This window comes from Pecten maximus, chromosome 6 (genome assembly GCF_902652985.1).
Source record: "Pecten maximus chromosome 6, xPecMax1.1, whole genome shotgun sequence".
Classification (NCBI taxonomy): Eukaryota; Metazoa; Mollusca; class Bivalvia; order Pectinida; family Pectinidae; genus Pecten; species Pecten maximus.
This window is the reverse complement of record NC_047020.1, coordinates 30,312,118-30,333,325: the sequence shown is the minus strand read 5'-3', so window position 1 is coordinate 30,333,325 and position 21,208 is coordinate 30,312,118. Positions and strand designations below refer to the sequence as shown.

The 21,208-nt window shown below is 35.9% G+C and overlaps 1 protein-coding gene across 2 annotated transcripts in view; it reads right to left on the bottom strand.

The window, feature by feature from the left end:
- The window catches only part of LOC117329506 (putative methyltransferase NSUN7), a 55,361-nt gene that overhangs the window by 8,575 nt on the left and 25,578 nt on the right, over positions 1–21,208 (bottom strand). For both annotated transcript variants that reach the window (XM_033887471.1, XM_033887470.1), the window contains exons 4-7: positions 19,176–19,234; positions 8,815–9,098; positions 5,841–6,024; positions 4,963–5,167 (exon numbers count right to left, since the gene is read on the bottom strand). In XM_033887471.1, the coding sequence (XP_033743362.1) occupies positions 4,963–5,167; positions 5,841–6,024; positions 8,815–9,098; positions 19,176–19,234 (732 nt within the window). The remainder of the gene's footprint in view (positions 1–4,962; positions 5,168–5,840; positions 6,025–8,814; positions 9,099–19,175; positions 19,235–21,208) is intronic.

Genomic DNA, 21,208 nt, shown 5'->3' with positions numbered 1-21,208 from the left:
CAGACCCTAAATCTCTCAAAAGACTTCCTTGATCCCAGACCCTAAATCTCTCATTCTCAAGAGACTTCCTTGATCCCACCTCTAAATCTCTCCATAGACTTCCTTAAATTTAGCCACTAAATACCCCCATAGACTTCCCTAATCCTAGCCCCTAAATCTTTTCATAGACATCCCTGATCCTAGTGTTTGCCTTAATCTCTCCATATACTTCCCTGATCCTAGTCCCTAAATCTTTCCATAGACTTCCCTGATCCTAGTGTTTGCCTTAATCTCTCCATATACTTCCCTGATCCTGGCCCCTAAATCTCTCCATAGACTTCCCTGATCCTAATCCCTAAATCTCCCCATAGACTTCCCTGATCCTAGCCCCTAAATATCCCCATAGACTTCCCTGATCCTAGCCCCTAAATCTCTTCATAGACTTCCCTGATCCTAGTGTTTGCCTTAATCTCTCCATATACTTCCCTGATCCTAGCCCCTAAATATCCCCATAGACTTCCCTGATCCTAGCCCCTAAATCTCCGCATAAACTTCCCTGATCCTAGTGCCTAAATATCCCCATAGACTTCCCTGATCCTAGTGCCTAAATATCCCCATAGACTTCCCTGATCCTAGCCCCTAAATATCCCCATAGACTGCCCTGATCCTAGCCCCTGAATCTCTTCATAGACTTCCCTGATCCTAGTGCCTAAATCTCTCCATATACTAACCTGATCCTAGCCCCTAAATCTCTCCATAGACTTCCCTGATCCTAACCCCTTAATCTCCCCATAGACTTCCCTGATCCTAGCCCCTAAATATCCCCATAGACTTCCCTGATCCTAGCCCCTAAATCTCTTCATAGACTTCTCTGATCCTAGTGTTTGCCTTAATCTCTCCATTTACTTCCCTGATCCTAGCCCCTAAATATCCCCAGACTTCCCTGATCCTAGCCCCTAAATCTCCGCATAAACTTCCCTGATCCTAGCCCCTAAATATCCCCATAGACTTCCCTGATCCTAGTGCCTAAATATCCCCATAGACTTCCCTGATCCTAGCCCCTAAATATCCCCATAGACGGCCCTGATCCTAGCCCCTAAATATCCTCATAGACTTCCCTGATCCTAGCCCTAAATATCCCCATAGACTTCCCTGATCCTAGCCCCTAAATATCCCCATAGACTGCCCTGATCCTAGCCCCTAAATCTCCCCATAGACATCCCTGATCCTAGCCCTTAAATATCCCCATAGACTTCCCTGATCCTAGCCCCTAAATCTCCCCATAGACATCCCTGATCCTAGCCCCTAAATCTCCCCATAGACATTCCTGATCCTAGCCCCTAAATCTTCCCATAGACATTCCTGATCCTAGCCCCTAAATTTCTTCATAGGCTTCCCTGATCATAGCCTCTAAATCTCTTCATAGACATCCTTGATCCTAGTGCCTTAATCTCTCCATAGACTTCCCTGATCCTAGTTCCTAAATTTCTTCATATACTTCCCTGATTCTAGTCCCTAAATCTCTTCATAGACATCCCTGATCCATGTGCCTAAATCTCTCAATATATTTCCCTGATCCTAGCCCCTAAATCTGTCCATAGACTTCCCTGATCCTAGTCCCTAAATCTCTTCATAGACATCCCTGATCCTTGTGCCTAAATCTGTCCATATATTTCCCTGATCCTAGTGCCTAAATCTGTCCATAGACATCCTTGATCCTAGCCCCTAAATCTCTCCATAGACTTCCCTGATCCTTGTGCCTAAATCTCTTCTTAGACTTCCCTGATCATAGCCCCTAAATCTCTCCATAGACTTTCCTGATCCTAGCCCCCAAATCTCTCCATAGACTTTCCTGATCCTAGCCCCTAAATCTCTTCATAGACATCCCTGATCCTAGTCCCTAAATCTCTCCATAGACTTCCCTGATCCTAGCCCCTAAATATCCCCATAGACTTCCCTGATCCTAGCCCCTAAATCTCCACATAGACATCCCTGATCCTAGCCCCTAAATCTCCCCATAGACATCCCTGATCCTAGCCCCTAAATCTCTCCATAGACTTCCCTGATCCTAGCCCCTAAATCTCCCCCATAGACATCCCTGATCCTAGCCCCTAAATCTCCCCATAGACTTCCCTGATCCTAGCCCCTAAATCTCTCCATAGACTTCCCTGAATTTAGCCCCTGAATCTCTCCACTGAATCTCTTGATCCCAGCTGCTAGATCTCTCCATATATTCATTACAAGTACATCATTTTAGGGCCTTTTTCACTTCTTGATCACTGCATGACTCATTCCCAGTATAAGCTTTAATGCCTATCTTACATGTCTCATGCAATTGATATTGAGGTTTTAAGATACATCTCTTATAAAATGTGTAAACAGATCCTATTTAAAGTCTGGTTTAATTGAGACATTTCTGAAACTTGGAATGTCTCATTTTAAATTATGTGACTACCCAAACAGGGCTGCCCTACAGGTAAGGGATAAGAATTGTACCTGCTGCCCTCACTGCACGATCATAAAAGGCGACTAAATTTCGGATTCTATGATTTCTCTTCTTTCTAAACAAATTTCTTTCTTGACACTGCCTCACTTTTTGGCCTTTTGTTGAGCATTTGCCCCCGTAAGGAAGGCTTTGGGTTCTGTCCCTCTAGCAGAGACATACCACAGTCTATAAAAATGGTAGTTGCTACTGCATCTTAATGCTCAGCATATTGGGAGTGGAACATTTGGTTTTTTCCCGATGTCAGTATAATGTGACTAGGGTGGGGTGTCCTGCTGGATGTTTTTGGCAGTTTGCTTCAGTTAGGTAGCACTATAAAGTCGGCATCAATTTTACACTTTTAAAGGAGACACAAATACACCCCAGCCTATTAAAACACACAGGGATACACTATATGTATGCACACACACACACACACACACAAGGTAGGTCGTTCTGAAATGACCATGGAGAGCTGGTGATAGGATGTTAAACAATACAAACCAAAATAAACCATCAGTAGGAAATCACAATGCATTCCATTGTCACCAGACAGCTTCCAACAGTGATATGTTGAATTACCTAACAGTTGTTTGCCACAGTTGAATTTATAGGCCTACTTAGTGCAAGGGCTAATCAAACACTTGTTCTAGACTTCACTTAGTTGTCAAGAATGAGAAGATCAAATATTTGTACCTGGACATAAAGTGAACAAGCAGACATGAAAGGCCACCTGTTGTGTCTAGTTAGCTTATAACACTTGTGATGTTAATCAAGAGGGACCCCAGAATAGGTGTAAAATGTCTGGCTAGATTAGGGTTATCTAGACAGACCCTAGGCAGTATGTAAAAGGTCTGGCTAGTTTAGGGTTATCTAGACAGACCCTAGGGTTATCTAGACTAGACAGACCCTAGGCAGTATGTAAAAGGTCTGGCTAGTTTAGGGTTATCTAGACAGACCCTAGGGTTATCTAGACAGACCCTAGGGTTATCTAGACTAGACAGACTCTAGGCAGTATGTAAAAGGTCTGGCTAGTTTAGGGTTATCTAGACAGACTCTAGGCAGTATGTAAAAGGTCTGGCTAGTTTAGGGTTATCTAGACATACCCTAGGCAGTATGTAAAAGGTCTGGCTAGTTTAGGGTTATCTAGACTGACCCTAGGCAGTATGTAAAAGGTCTGGCTAGTTTAGGGTTATCTAGACAGACCCTAGGCAGTATGTAAAAGGTCTGGCTAGTTTAGGGTTATCTAGATAGACCCTTGTCGTATATAAAAGGCCCCTAGTGACTGTATTGATAACAGTGAAATTACCTGAGCTAAAGGTCTGGCGTGTTCTCTCTTATTAGGCCCCTTGGTGATATTGTAAGTTAATTGTCTTGTTATTTTACGTCTGTTAACTTAATTCATGTCCCCAACCTAAGGCATACTGGAATCATTGATGGTATGGGGATGAATTACCATTGATGGTATGAGGATGAATTACCATTGATGGTATGTATGGGGATGAATTACCATTGATGGTATGAGGATGAATTATCATTGATGGTATGAGGATGAATTACCATTGATGGTATGAGGATGAATTACCATTGATGGTATGCGTATGGGGATGAATTACCATTGATGGTATGAGGATGAATTGCCATTGATGGTATGGGGATGAATTACCATTGATGGTATGAGGATGAATTACCATTGATGGTATGAGGATGAATTACCATTGATGGTATGGGGATGAATTACCATTGATGATATGAGAATGAATTACCATTGATGGTACGGGGGTGAATTTAGGAATGTTTATACCTTTGATGGTATGGGGATGTATTTAGGGATGTTTAGTACATTTGATGGTTTGGGGATGTATTTAGGGATGTTTAATACCTTTGATGGTATGGGGATGTATTTAGGGATGTTTAGTACATTTGATGGTATTGGGATGTATTTAGGGATGTTTAATACCTTTGATGGTATGGGGATGTATTTAGGGATGTTTAGTACATTTGATGGTATTGGGATGTATTTAGGGATGTTTAATACCTTTGATGGTATGGGGATGTATTTAGGGATGTTTAGTACATTTGATGGTTTGGGGATGAATTTAGGGATGTTTAATACCTTTGATGGTAGGTGGATGAATTTAGGGATGTTTATACTTTTGATGGTATGTGGATGAATTTAGGGATGTTTAATACCTTTGATGGTAGGTGGATGAATTTAGGGATGTTTAATACCTTTGATGGTAGGTGGATGAATTTAGGGATGTTTATACTTTTGATGGTATGTGGATGAATTTAGGGATGTTTAATACCTTTGATGGTAGGTGGATGAATTTAGGGATGTTTAATACCTTTGATGGTAGGTGGATGAATTTAGGGATGTTTATACCTTTGATGGTATGGGGATGTATTTAGGGAAGTTTATACTTTTGATGGTAGGTGGATGAATTTAGGGATGTTTATACTTTTGATGGTATGGGGATGAATTTAGGGATGTTTAATACCTTTGATGCCAAGTTTCTCCATGTTATTTTGGAACTGTGATGCTGATGTTCGGTTACCAAATGCCCAAACATGGCCAGAGCCAGTTTGCATGAGACTGGCCAGATGGGCAGTGGTCATCCCTGACCCGACGTTGACATGGATGACATCACTATCCTCCCCTATAAGATACTTCACAGAGTGGGGTGCTATACTACTCGACTTGTCCTGAAACACAAGGCAAGTCATATACAGTTGGAATCATATATTAACACAGTTGTAAACATTATAATTAACTATACATTTGTATATATGCATAATGGGCATTGGGTTCTTAGAGGATTTCTCCTCTGAAGATTTTTCTCTGTTTACAAGTGTTAATAGAACAATTGTCAGCTAGGTCAATTATTAACATTATCTTTATCAGAGAAAAAAAACAACAAAACAGTTATGACCTCATGATGATACAGTGACCAAGACAAAACTATATAAAGCATATTCAATTACCAGACAGATATTTATTATTTATCCAGTTTGCAGAGATTTCAGAATTGCAATCAACATCAAATAACAAATATGTCTGAACCAAGTTATTTTGACAGATTACACAAAGATTTGGATTAGACAGAATCCAGTTAAGACAGTGTGCTGCCTCTAGATTCAAAATCTTATTTAGTAAAGGAAGTTTTACCTCGGTAACAGAGACCTTGATTTGAAGATGTATAACCCAGTATCAAACATAGACTATAAAATGTTCATGTACCTCTCATGAAAAAGATCAAAACCACTTCAAGAGCAGAGATATACATTGATCATACTGTGAACAATTAGATTAACTTCCACAGCAACGTGTCTGGTTCTTTGTATAATTAATACAAGGCTACAGGTGCTGATCTGTTACCTGTAAAACGACCTTGCCAGCCATGACAAGGTCATGCTGGAGAAGGTACTCGCGTTTGTCTGGGGGAAACTGGAACACATCACTACACATGGAATCGACACAGAACTTCTTCCCTTCGACACAGTCATCAGAACCCACCAATGTGAACCCCTCGTCCTTAAACAGCTCCATTGCTTCTGATACACTGTAAACAGGAAAACAACAACATAAACAAAATAAATAATTTGTAATTTGGCTTTAATATGAAATTTATCTTAACTGGAAATGGAGCCTATTTTCAGCCCAAAATCTCTGTCAACAACACTACTAACTTTTGCAAGACAATGGTGGCAGTTTCATCACAGATTGGGACAGTTAGACAGTTAGAACTGGACAGGTTGTGATTCAACCAATATAGATAACACTATGTTTACCCCCAATAAGATAAGGATCTAGCACAATATTTCACATGGAATTGTCCTCTCTGTAACATATATTGACACAGACAATTACATAATGTCATAGAATGACATTATGACAAACATGGAATCTGTCTGGCAGATAAAATATCACAATATCATTGATGTTTTCTTGGTTTATAAAGACCAGATATGATAGAAAGTACAAGTAAACCCTTTCTAAAGCCTGAAGTATTACTCCAACTCTATCACCTGTCTGGTGGAGTTTCTACATCCACTGAAAAAAAGTTGTACAGTTTAAAGGAAACAAAATCATTTTACAGATTCTGTATCTGGAGATGTTTTTTCCTGACCTGTGTATTGGAAACATTGGTGGTTATTGATGTGATTACATCATGCCTGTAAACAAGTCAGACTGTGTACTACAGGGCATCACCTCACAAGTTCAATATCAATGTTAGCCTGATCTGCCAGTGTAATAAAACCAAATTAAAATACCATTGCTGGTAATAAATATCTAGTTGGATTTCTGTCTGGCTTATGCAGGGTGTTGTGACTCCAATAAATAAGGTTTATTGGAGATTAATCTACAAAGTGTGATTTACCACTGGCCTCAATATCAAGCAACAGTTTATCAGGGAGCCAGTCTGTTCAGGCACTGTCAGCTTAACTTCTATAAACTTACAAAAAGTTAAAATGAACATTTTCTAAAGCACAAAATTTCAAACCTTGCACAAAAAGTTATCCAGGTTCCAGTTGTAACAGATTACCACTGGAAGACATTAGTTTAATTAAATCTCCACACAATTCTACAAGTTAACATTTACTTGCTCCTACAATCAAGTTGAGCAGTCGGGGAAGATGGAATCATGGTCCATATCACTGGTCTGTGAGAGACAATAGGCTAATGTTGAAGTTTCATACCAAAGTTCCAGGCCAGAATCAATAAGAAAGCATGTTATCTCTCCACCTCATAATTAAACACTTCATTATTTATTTACTAGCTGACTTGAGGAGTCCTAAGGATGACCCAAGGTAGAGATAGTCTTATACATGTGGTTACTTGTATAGGTGACCCTGGGGATGGTATTACTGATATTAGTCTATGATGGACCAGTCCAAACACTGACCCTATATTATGGACTACTGGTCAAATGTTATTAATGGAGGTACAATGTACCATACTGACATACCTTAGTGGTATAATGGTACTTGCATTGCCTTATTCAACCTGGTAAGTTCACAATTTAAGTCCCCATAATTATTGCCCAGCTAGCACCTAGATTTTTTTCCCTGTGGAAAGGCAGGGAACACCACTGTTGGTAAGATAAGCACCAGCATTTCTATATATCAATACAATAAGAAAGAATGACAATCAATTTACCTTTTCCTGCTATTGGTATTTTACACAAAATAAACAATTGCCAGTATAAATCTGCTGCTCTCTTCAATCTAAACCTGTAACCAGGAGACCAATTCTGTTGTCAAGATTATGTGTTTGTTCTGTTCTCTCCCAACAACAGTTAGTGCCCCACACTCACTGAGCCAAGTGCTTTTTCAATATTTATGGCAGCCTTTTTCCCCTTTGCCATCCACTTGTTGACACAGACAATTGACAACTACAGTTACCAAGAAAGTCAATCAGTTCCTCGATCAGGTGTTTACACATATGCAGAAATTCTAATCACCAAGTATTTATATGACCCTCGGGTGTGCAGGTGTAGGATATACAGCTGTTGTAATTTTGTCATGAACACACAGGTTGGAAAGCTCTTAATGACACTTTTCCCTGAAATTATGGTATGGTGCATTCTCTAATAATACAGGGTTGTCTATAAACTGGCATTAGGCCTGGATGTCTGCAGTCAACAGGTTTAGTCTCTTACATCATCAGCTCGGCCTGTTGGTCCAGATCAGGGGATATTTATGGTTGTGAGGACTTCCTGTGCTGTGTGAACAGTGACAGATGAAATCTCTTGACTCCATTGTTTCTCTCCAAAGAGCTTGCACACTAAGCCTTCTATGACGTGGGACCAACATTATATCTTAGCACACATCTGTTGGGATATTTCTATAACTGCACTCATCGACCACATGGGTTCAAAGGATAGGCAGGAAGGGGAAAATTACTAATAATTAAACTGCTACATTTAATCAAACAATTTGTTTCAATTAAATCAAGAAGCATTAATGACTAAAGGCAAAGTCGTGTTCTAATTGTCCACACCCTGTACAATTATACTGGTAGTTACAGATATAAGGAATGCATTCCATTATACTATTCATATAATAAGATTAATTTTGAAGAAATTTGATATTTTGTTTTTTCTTAATACAGGTTTCCTGTATTTGAAATAGTTTTAATCATAAACAAAATATAATCACCAACTTTTTATCATATCAGTCACACAGACCTCTGTTAGTTTGGTAAGGTTATACTCAAAATCTAATGCCAGAACATGTATTTTATTCCAAACCTTTGAAGTAATTAACCAAAGAAGACAGGTGCACCATGCTAACAACCAAGGATTAATTGGACCCCCACAGATTATAATTGTCTTTAATACTGAATCTACCTGAGTCTGTTCTGGTTGACCCACAGGTACATTGGCATTTGTGAGCGGATTTCCTCCTTGGACCTGACTAGGTCTGGCAGAAGGTGTTCTATAGATGGTGCTGATGCCTTGATCCTATGTCGGGCAAAGCAGGCATTGAGCTTGGTCTTGCATTCAGAAATAGCATCCTCCACTTGTTGGGCTACTGGGTTAAGCTCCTCCCCTACGGCAGGGCTTCGTTGCTGGAACTTTCGCCCTTGATAATCACACAGGATCACCATGACAAGACCCATATCTTCCACATGCTGCAAAACAAACAATTCCATTTAATGATTTTACAGTGCTTATGGCAGAATGGTAGTTGTGAACATTTGATTCTGATAGATAAGATCTGTAATAGTACAAACTGGGTAGGGAATGGCTGGAGCTTGATAGAACTTTGTGTACTCAGTCGGTGACTGTCACCAGAAATAAAGATTCCAGGTAATGATTACGAGACGGATATTGCATTGATGATCAAAAACAATGACAACTGGGAGAGATAGCCTGCTGATTTTTAATCACGTCATGTTGTCATAATTATCTATCATGATAATAGATACTTGTACTTGTTTTTGTATCACTTACGACCAAAAAGCCTTTTAAAAGTTCTGGATTTACTCTTTTTCGATACATGTCTGTATTGTAAGATGAACATTTTTATTTGATGTTAGAAACTCTGAAACCAATTTGAAATTGTTAAATTGCACTTGTCTTATTAGCTTAACAGCTATCTAACTGGAGCGCGAATGTTAGAAAAGTCGGCATGTCAAAAATTCAGAGTCAATACCTATATATACAAACTTTATACTGTCCATATACAAACAAACATCAACATTGACCTACTATAACATAATGTGCCACAATTTGCAGTAGAAAGATTTGAATCATTTTAATCTAGGACCATTCAGGAACGGAAATAAATTTCACCATAAAAGGATATAGATTTGAAAGGCACATTAAACAAAATGGCACATAGCCTGTCAACTTATCACAGAATTTGTCAAGTGTTTGAATTGTTACTATTCCGAATCAAAGCTGTGCCATGTTTCGTATGTGTGATAATGTTTAATAAGTCAAGATACTGAAGATAAATTTATCTTTTTATTAAAACTAGACACAGCTGTAATTGTAGGGACTGTTAGCACAAACTGGTGCCACAACTTGGACAGGGGTCAGTGATGTGACTTATCTAACCCAAAGGTTCCCACCAGTTTTAATGCAGTCTTTACAATACAGCCTTTCTCTGTTCTAGAATGAATGATAGGATTGTTCTGGGTACAACCAACTCAAATGTCAAACAATCTTACAGAACATTTAAAACTCTGATGTTTGGGTTTGGTATAAAATTTTACTATTTTGAAAAGTTAATTATGAAGCAAAGAAAACTTCTTGATGTTTACTGACCAAGAAAAACATCCTGGCCTTAATGAGAAACTTACACTACAGTGTATAAATTATGTTTGATTACAGAGGATTTAGGAAGGGTCTAACAGTCAATACAGATTTGTTTACCATCTTCAAACAGCTATGATCATGAAGTCTGCTATCTAAATGGAAATTACAGCTATATGTCTGCCCCTTCTTACAACAAAGTGAACCAAAACAGCCGACAATAGAAACTTGTTATATATGCATCCTTTACAAAATTCAGAAAATAAACAAGAGCAAACCAAATTATAAACCATACAAGGTTCCGTCTCCTTGTCCATTTAACAATGTCCATGATTACATATATTTATATTTGTCTTGGAATGTTAATAAAAGCTCTACAAAGACTGACATTATTGTACGTCGCTGACAGACCAACTCTTCAATTATTGAAAATTTTGGGAACTACAGTAGATTTTTTTATATTATCAATTTTCCTTAAAAGTTTTTACCAACAGTTGAAAGAAATGTATGAATGGTTGAACATTGTAGGCTATCTATGAGAATCAGAGAGACATGTAATAGGTTTATACCGATCGGGACCATGCCATCATATATGTATGCTTTGGAGTCAAACTAAATAGAACTGTTGTGTAATGTCCTAAATGTACTGAATTGAAAACCATGTGTCATATACCATCTAATCCGATACTCACTGTACACAATGATGATACACAATTGTCATTCAAATGATTTACCATATATATTATTCAAAGATCACAGGAGCAAAAAAAATGAAGCATGACTTGTTCAATAGCATTAAACAAATATAAAGCACACACAGTGTTAGTAACATATACTTTGTCATTACTAAAAGCATTTCAGATATTAACTGGACAGTATCCAGATAATTATTGTATCATATTTACATAACACTGGGGTTTCTTAAATCATAGCTCCTTTTATTTCAAAATATGGGATTATATTACTTAAAGGCTGTGGCAACAAGGAAACCAATTGAATTCAAATAATATTCCTGAGGACTCCTATTAGATAAGAAAGAATAATTGAAACTACCAGGTATAACTACAGTTAAACAGGATACATTACAACGTATAAACTGTTGGAGCGGCCATGGCAGAGATACCTAAACTGACAGGATTGACCACTACACAGACACCTTGTGGTCACTGCCAATGACCGATGGAGAGAATTTTGTAATCAGAAAACCTACAATGAACACTTTTTAACACCTGGAAGTGGAAACCATGTAATCAGGACATTATATATATATACATTGTATATTATTTCTTAGCTATGCCCTCCTTAGAAATTTCAAGCAGTAGGTATTTGTAGTAACATTATAGGTTACCTCATTTCTCATAAAAAATACATGAATCCATTTCAAGAAGAAACAATAATGTCCAAATTCCAGTACATGTGGTTTATTTTTTTGTGACAAATGACTTGTATATGTAAATAATGGTCAATATTTACACACGTTTTCTAAAAGAATCAAACACCTAGAGTGTATTATTGCTTTGTACTTCTGGTCATCTGAGAAAACCGCAAATGTTTATCTTTCCGAATATCATACAAAGTACACCCATATTGGAAACTTATAGTGGGCTTCATACAGCTGTATAAATATTTAAATAAAAAAGACCCGTCTTTATATTGTCCATAAATTTATACCAGTCGTACAACAAACTGTTTGAGTCATGATATTAATATGTTAATCAATATTTTATAGGTAAATATATTTCAAAGATATGTATTCATCTTTATTTCATTACTCAACACTTTTACATACCTATTATTGTAGAATTTTTACTCAATAAATTTCTTAAAAATCAATGTATTGTTCAGACAAAACTAACATCATTACACCCAGTGTAAGGGCTATCTAAGTAGAGACTGGGTAATTAATGATTCATATGTTATTCATCAATTAATCTTACAGTACCAAATTATACTTATTTATAATTATATAGATTTAAACATATCCTTAACCAAGTCAAACTATTACAACTACTATGAGGAACACACAGAAAAAATACTAAACATTAAATTTATTAACAAATTTTTAAGTTAAATTCTATGAAATGATAATTCGGTGTTGACCTTGAAACTGAACCATTTATAGAAATTAAATGGTGACAAATCATTGGAACAAGTTGTGAACAATAAATTGTACACGCATACCTCTCCTCTGGTACTAAAAGATAATATACATCCAAAGACATAAATACAATTCTTGAAAAAGGCAGAAACCATTTTCATCTTGCAAAGGTCAAAGGTCAAAATAAAGCAGTGATCTATATTGTCTATCCAATAAGTATCTACATGCAAAAACTTGAAAGATCCTACATGGACGTAAAACAGAATTTGATTATACCGTGGTATATGTTGATTATGAAAACTGTTTTTGTTTGATGATGGTTAAAGGTCAAAAAATAGATTGAGGAGATACCAACACCAAAAATAAGATCTTATGAAAATTACTGGGAGAAATATTCCCTCAGGAACTGTTTTTGTTTTGCTTTAATATACAGTCCTATAAGTTAATTTTGAGGGTAATAATCAACATCTTATCCTAATCCATAGATTTTCAACCTAATCTGTATCCTTACAATAATCCGAAATATATTGAAATATAAATCTGATGTGAAAATCTTTTAAACTACCTCAGAACCTGACAATCTTCCCTGCCAGACTTTAGTCTATCAAACAAGAGTTACTTATAAAATGACACGTAATATTGGTTTACAGTGATTGATGTCATCTAAAACAGAATGACAATCTCATACACAGGTCTATAACTGTCATCAAGTTTTAAGAAAGGTCATGAAAAAATGTCTTTTTAATGTATTGATGATTTTTTCTGATCCTGTTGGTCAAAGGCTTGGGAGCTCCTGGTTTTATTGTTTATTGAAAAATATCTGATAGAATTTTTCCCTACAAATTATCTACTGATCGTATTGATATTGTTTGCCAGAGAAATTGTGTCAACACAATGCTGTATATATATCTGGGGTGTAAAAATCCGAGAGACATTTGTGCTAAAATAGATCATGTATGAACTCATGATAGCTTAACACATGTATGCTGAAAGAGTCTTAATAAATATGCTGTTTATTAAATCTTTAATTTTCCGATTTTTTTACATTGTTGGGTTAGCAGATTTGTTTTGTCTACTAGCCCTGGGCAGGTGATTAGAATTTTTGTACACCCCTATATATTATAATATATACGCACACAAATGTCTCCAATTTATACCCTTGATTATAGTCTCTCAGTTGCAGGCTGATAGACTAGGATATAAATATGCAGACATTATAGCAAGCATCAGTCTGCCTTAATTTACATGTAAAATAAACTGTACTATCTTGATATCGTGTCTGTATTGTAACAGTTTGATTCACTTTATGGGGATTTGATACCAGTTGGGAGGTAATGATGAGTTGAAGGTTTTGGTTTGTTTTTGATTAACGTCCTATTAACAGCCAGGGTCATTTAAGGACGTGCCAGGTTTTGGAGGTGGAGGAAAGCTGGAGTACCTGGAGAAAAACCACCGGCCTACGGTCAGTACCTGGCAACTGCCCCACGTAGGTTTCGAACTCGCAACCCAGAGGTGGAGAGCTATAGTGTTAAAGTGTCGGGACACCTTAACCACTCTGCCACCGCGGCCCCCGAGAGTTGAAGGTAATGATTATAGTTCTGTGTTTTAGGTATGAATGAGGTAGTTTTGTAGCCTTCACTTTCGAGTATCGATCGATTGACAGGGTTATTGGCAAATTGAAATTCTATGTAGATGTAGTCTTATTTTGAACATAGTCTGTTTTGAATACATGTAGTTTTATTAATGATTTATCATTAAATCTATAATTCATCCTTTTGAGAAAAATGTTGGACTATGTGCAGTCATAAGAACAGGTAAAAAGTGTGTTAATTTCTCTGTAACTAGTGAAGGAATGCATCGCCAACATGAACCAATCACAGGGCCCCAGTGTGTAAATAAATTAAATGGTACATACATATATAGACACAAACTAACGACGGCATATGGTACCTCAGACATCTATAAAATCAATTGTAAATTGAACCAAATTGATCCATTGCTACAGTGGAGAATTTTAAAATAGTAGCACAATACTGTAACACAGCATTTACTTTTTCCGATTCAATCAGCAGTCAAGGTGAAGACATGCATCATTCACATCTATTTAAAGCAATCACAGACCCATAGTTAGTTGTCTGCACATTGTATCTCACACAATCTTGGTATCAATTCAACAGTAAATTAAAAAATTAAAAATTAAACTGACTTGGGTCAGAAGAGCTAATAATTCCTTGACTGGCCAGAAGAAAACCACTCTATAAATGTGGAAGTACGATACACTTACTAGCCAACATAGCTAAGACTAAATTGACCTTTGCAAATAGCCAAGAATACTGTACTGAACAGCATGAATATCCAAAAACTCATTGATCAACCCAAATATCCAAGAGCACATTGACCAAATCAAATATCCAAAAACTCATTGATCAACCCAAATATCCAAGAGCACATTGACCAAACCAAATATCCAAAAACTCATTGACCAAACCAAATATCCAAGAGCACATTGACCAAACCAAATATCCAAGAGCACATTGACCAAACCAAATATCCAAAAACTCATTGACCAAACCAAATATCCAAGAGCACATTGACCAAACCAAATATTCAAGAGCACATTGATTAAACCAAATATCCAAGAGCACATTGACCACAGCAATTATCCAAAAACTCATTCACCAAACCAAATATTCAAGAACTCATTCACCAAACTAAATATCCAAGAGCATCTAACCAATCAGAAATGCATGGACATGCAATGTATATACATTATTATGTATACTACACAGAGAACTAGAATTTTCTCACATCATGTTGTCGCCATATACACAAAACAAATAATATATTTTGGAAATGATAAATATGTATTCAAATTTTAAATAGAAAGGAACATAGCATTTGTCATTTATTCTCCCCTAACTCCATAATATCAAGGATCTAATAAATATTTATCTAATCAATAAAATTCAAATGACAGTAAAACCGCACAATCTCGTCCAAGATGCTTTCCAATTGCAGAGACACGAGGGAATTCCAACTGCACAGACATAAGATCACATCTGTTTAGATAAACATCTCTCTAAAGAAGAATAAGACAGATTTTCAATTGAGATGAACATTTATCAAAATATAAAAGCCTTTACTGTCATATTGCCTGTAGTAGACTACCCCCGTCGTAGAATAGTAGGCCATGTAAATACCATGGAGGAGCGAGAAAGAATAATTATCAAGATAAGTAGATAAGCTGAACACATCCAATATCTGGTGATTTATGTTATAACAATAATGTTATTCATTTCAGTATTAAATGTCAACAGTTTTATAAATTTGGGAGACACGTTGAAAAGAAAATGACGTCATCCACTGTCAAGAGCAAACATCTGGTTGCTACTGACACATTTTCACACAAGAATCAATTACGGAAATGTCAAGCGATTGATGAATGGAGAAAGGCAATGAAAATCACATAGATCATGATACAAATAATCTTAGCCAAACAAACACACACACAAACACACACAAACATTGCATATATCTAAAGATACTGAAATATCGGTCAGCTAATGTCCCGTAAAGTACATCCCACGTGTTATAAACATTTTAAAACTCATATAAAACCTAATCTTATAATCATGAACTACATCAATGGCATACATGCTCTATAATTTTTTATAAATGAAGCATAAATTAACACAGAATTTCAGTTCCATGCTAAGTTGGCTACATGTGCAACATAAGAATGAAGCATTAAGAACTTACTTTATGCATTGTAGTGATAAGCTATTAAAAGAGTCCATCATTCTACATCTTAGAGTAGAATATTTTGTCACTTGTAAGAAGTATAACACAACTGTTATTTGAGAAAAGTTCTGAAAGCTATTTGTTTAGCAACTTGCAATCTAAAGTGAATCGATAACATATGTCAGAAAAAAATCCACTATCAATCAGAAATATACAATCTTGAAAATTGATTTATAATCTATTAATATTACACAAATCTAACACAATTCTACTACTCTTTTCACAGGGCCCAACCCCCGGTCGTAAAAAAAACAATAACTCGGCAACAACTTTGAACAAGCTCACAGAGGTAAGTGGTCGACTGTAATTCCAAGTGTATCCATACGGATGCAATGACATCATTATCACAACTAGGACAACTTTGTGAATATTACAGACTTAATGCAAATTGCTTTTTAATGCCACCAAAGAGAAAAGTCAACAATATGACAATATTTTACATTTCCACCCTTTGTTATATGGTACAAAGAAAGATTCCCCCATTTTATATGATTGATATCAGAACACCTATTCTGTGATAATTGTCTCCATTGTGATGCAAGACACACTATCAGTATTAAAAGGCTATTGTCTAGAGCTTCAGGGAAATCTACACTTAATTATCTCTGGTTCTCATTCAAACTTCCGATCAATGATATAGATATTGTATGACAAGAGAAATTATTAATCACAAAATCAAAAAGGCAATAACCTTCATTTGATGTGCGATATCAAAGATATGATGACAGATGACAACATGTAAACAATTTCTAAGTGTAAACAATTTCTAAGTGCTTGTAAATAATGGAGAATTTCAGTGATGATATGTAAATAATGTATTATAGGTGGTTGACTTTTGCCCACCCACATCATAATACATGTGCTCTATTGTACAAATATATCAAAGTTGTCTGCAATAGTCCAGAATATTTGACGCGAGGTACTGGTAATCGACCGATGTTCTATTGCACGAGGCCAAAGCCAGTATGACAAGGTGTATAATAGATTGCATGTGACTGTGCAATAGTCATTTTAGCCGTGCTATAGGTCAAAATATAGCTTATGTGTATAGTTAAGGAAAATAAGATGAAAAGAATCATAGAATGGTCTGCATAAACTAATTAAAAAGGCTATAACATTCCCGTCAGTTGATCATGTTAATGTCCATTCTAATCTTACTTTAACACGTCTTTTGTACAATATCAGCAGCTAATCTGAATTGTCTATATTCAAAAAAAATCTTAGCTACCATGTAAAATTATATCAATCCATTTTAATTTCTTTGGACACAGTAGAAAATCAGTTGCCTTATATGGATTGGTGGATACAACATGAACATTTCTTCTCAATAAAGGCATGTAAATCATGTTTCTATAGAAAGTGAATCCTTGATGTTGTAAATTTACCAGATAATTAAAGTCTTGAGACTGTAGCCATCTAACACAAATTGACCTAGAGAAGTGGAGTATAAAGACACAGGATGTAAGGGTTCAGGTGTAGGAATGTAAGCTTCTAACACAACTAGACCTAGAGAAGTGAAGTATAAAGACACAGGATGTAAGGGTTCAGGTGTAGGAATGTAACCTTCTAAAAATAGTTTTCAAAACATGTAATCTTTTGGGACAGTAGATGTGCTCCTAAGAACAAAACCAATTAGTCTATATATGGGTATGATGGCCCCATAATCATTATGGCATGTAACATAATCTCCAAGTTATAAAAGGTGGTAAAGTGCAGACAGGTGTCCGAAAAGACATATGTCATCTCAATAGATAGGTTGTCTGACTAGATGTGTAATTGTCTCCATTCTCAAAGTCAGACAGCCTCAAGGAATTGTAAATTTCAAGAACCATTGTGACTTCTGATGATAAAAACCTATAGTCTTGAATTTTTTTCAAAGTATGGATATTCAAGTGTTACATCTTGATCATTCGGCTAGTTTCTCATTTTCTTACATACATATCAACCATTCAAATATCATCCATTCATTTGTATCTGCCATTGTCAATCATAGAAATGCCGTGTATTCAGGTACCTGGCAACATTTATATTGAAACATGTACCATTGCCTGCAATATTGTTAAAAACTTTATTGTTTCCGAATCCTAACCATGTTTCACCCTCCCAGCTAGGCTATCATTACATGCAGTGTAACACTCCCAAAGTCATTAACACATGTTTTTTCAAGGCTCATCTATATTGAGGACAATATTGTCCATTAGAAGCTAGCTAGGGCCTATAGTGACTCCAGTTTCTCATATAGATTAACAACATGTACAACTGCAGAACCAAGGCAATATTCAGCCCAGTACACATAATCCCATCAAAGCATATCTCAACTGCTCATGTTTCTAACTCACCTGGAAAACACTGAATATTTATATACCCGACTTGAATACAGTGTATCTGGCTTCCCGTCCTGTGTTTATGAATGGTTCATCTAGGAGGTAAACCAAGTGCTTCATGGTTCCTAGCTTAATGGGTCTCCAAACTTTTTAGCTTTGTTATCTTGACATTTTTAACTCAGGAATATCAGAAATTATATCAATTCAAAAAAAGTTTTATCATTCCTTCGGTAGTGATCAGAATAATGCTTAATCTATTGGCATCAAAATCGGTCAATTGTTTGGTTCAGATCCAAATCAAGTAAAAGCAGAATTAAAGTAGTTATTTTGTTACACCTTTGCAGCATACATTACAATTTTTTAATTAAATATATATAAGAGTTTTGTAAGCAAAACTTACCAAGTAACAACAGTTAAAGTGTAAATTACACTGGGCAATCAATTAAAAATTGAGTATTGTGTTGTCAGGATTATGATATTGTTTCCTGTGCTCTTTTGTTGCAAAATTCATTATTCATTATCAATTAGATGCTTTATTGTTTCAAAAATAAAATCAATAGAAAAATTGAGTGTCATCTATATTTCAAAATACAGTTATTCTCCCATGCTTAGATATTCCACAGCAAACCATTCAATATCCACTATTTATTAGTGTGACACAGACTGATAAAATAATGAATCCTCCAAATTTTTGAAATTTAAATAAGGATCAAGATATCACTCACCTCTGGGTATAATGTAAAAAAGGCACAGTCGTCCAAGATTTCCTCATACAACATCTGAACTGTAAAGACAATGAAGAAATATAAAAATGATTATTCCATGTCAACAATTATCTACTGTATCAACAGTAACATTTAAGTTTAAGACAGCTATAGACTGTGACGATGACAATGACTCAAATATGTTTATTTCTTGAGGTTCAAAATACTTCTATTAATTTTACTGATCAAAAGCATGAAAGTTCACACTTTGGTTTAATTTTTCAGCCTATAATCTCAAAATGTTTGAACAAGATCAACAGTATTTAATTTTATTCAAACTGACAAAAGATTTTCCTTATACATAACATTTTTTTCCTCCTCCTGGTGCACATGTACCTATGTTAATTTAACAGTGTTTAATAAAGTCATCATTCATTTAATTTCAAGTGATAGGGTTTCTGATTTTAAAAAAAAATAAATTTTTTTTTTGGCCTTCATTATTTAATTAGTTTAAGTAGTAGACATGCAGGGTATTTAAAACATACGTCTCAAAGGAAAGAGAACTGACATGTACTTCAGCTGAAGTACTCAGTTTGTACCCTAACTGTGTATGAGTTTGGATAGAGACAATCGAAAGTGCAGGCACTATATTTGCTAATGTCATGAGCATGTACATAAGGCACTATTATAGTGACTTCGTGTACGTGTCATGAACATAATACATTATAAAGGGCAAATACCATCCCGCTACCCTTTATGTATTGTTCTCATATGACCAGTGTGATATTTTTAAATTGCAGAGAAAAGAGCAAGCAAACATATTTCAATTAGGACATAATGGGGAAATGTGATCCATATAAGCCTCCATTTAGATTGATGGTATACAAATAAGCCGGCCCATTACCAATGAATTTCTGCCCACCTTTGTATTTTTCAATCATTATAGGTTTTAATGCTTTCCATACATTACCTATGATTAGCAGAAATGAAAATCGATTTAGAGGTGTTTTAGGCCGTACATACGCTTTACAGAACAGGGGGCTGTATTGGCACCTTCTAACAATGAAATCACCTCTTTGTGGAGAGGGTAATTGGAGAAAGAGTTAGTTATGTTTACATAGACCCAAAGTTATGGTACTTGAATAATGAGGGCAGATTCCATCAGATTTCACACCCTATACCACCAGACCATATCAGATTTACTCTCTCTATATATATATCATATGTATCCAATAAGCTTTTTATTTCATATTTGAGCAAATTGCAAGTTCCACTCAGTTCCAGTATCAGCCATGAGGATGATCCTATGTCCTCAACACCTTAGTGATGATGACTATCAATTATACACAAGTTTTCAATAAAATGGCTGAGTAAACAGACTTCTAGTACTGGTGATAATATATTCTGTAGTGGTGTTTCTGGACAAAGAGAGTGGAGAGTGGGTGTGTTCACACTTTTGACCGTTAAATGACCAAGGTAAATCACCAGTGTAAATACATGAACATTGATATGAATATTCTCCGTCATAAATTCTCTATGATATGTTACTATACACAATCTCTCAAGAAAAGTTGAAACACCACTGCTGTATTCTGCCTTCAAAGGTTAACAAACTATCAAAGCTATTTGCTGTTCAAAGTGAACAAAACATTTTGTATTTTTTTTTCAACATGATTAAAAAACTCAATTGCCTAAACATACTTGATGATTGGGGGAAATAATACAGCAGAAATACATGTAAAAAGATAACAAATAAACAGTTTTAAAGAAAATCTGACTTCTTTAAGTTTTTACAGGGATTTAATATGATAAAGCCATACATTGAATGTGATTAAGTTTGTGCATGCAGAAACGTAGGTGGGTGTTTATCAGTTTACCATGTAAACGGGGGCAACAAATTGAAACAAATGTAAACCGTGTGGAATTTATTCTGGGGGTGGTTTATCGGTGTTTACTTTGATAGTGACCGTCCACTTATCAAATTATCTTTGGACTAGCTATCAAGAGTAATGTATGTACATGCCCATACAAACTGTTCAATAGCATATAGCCTT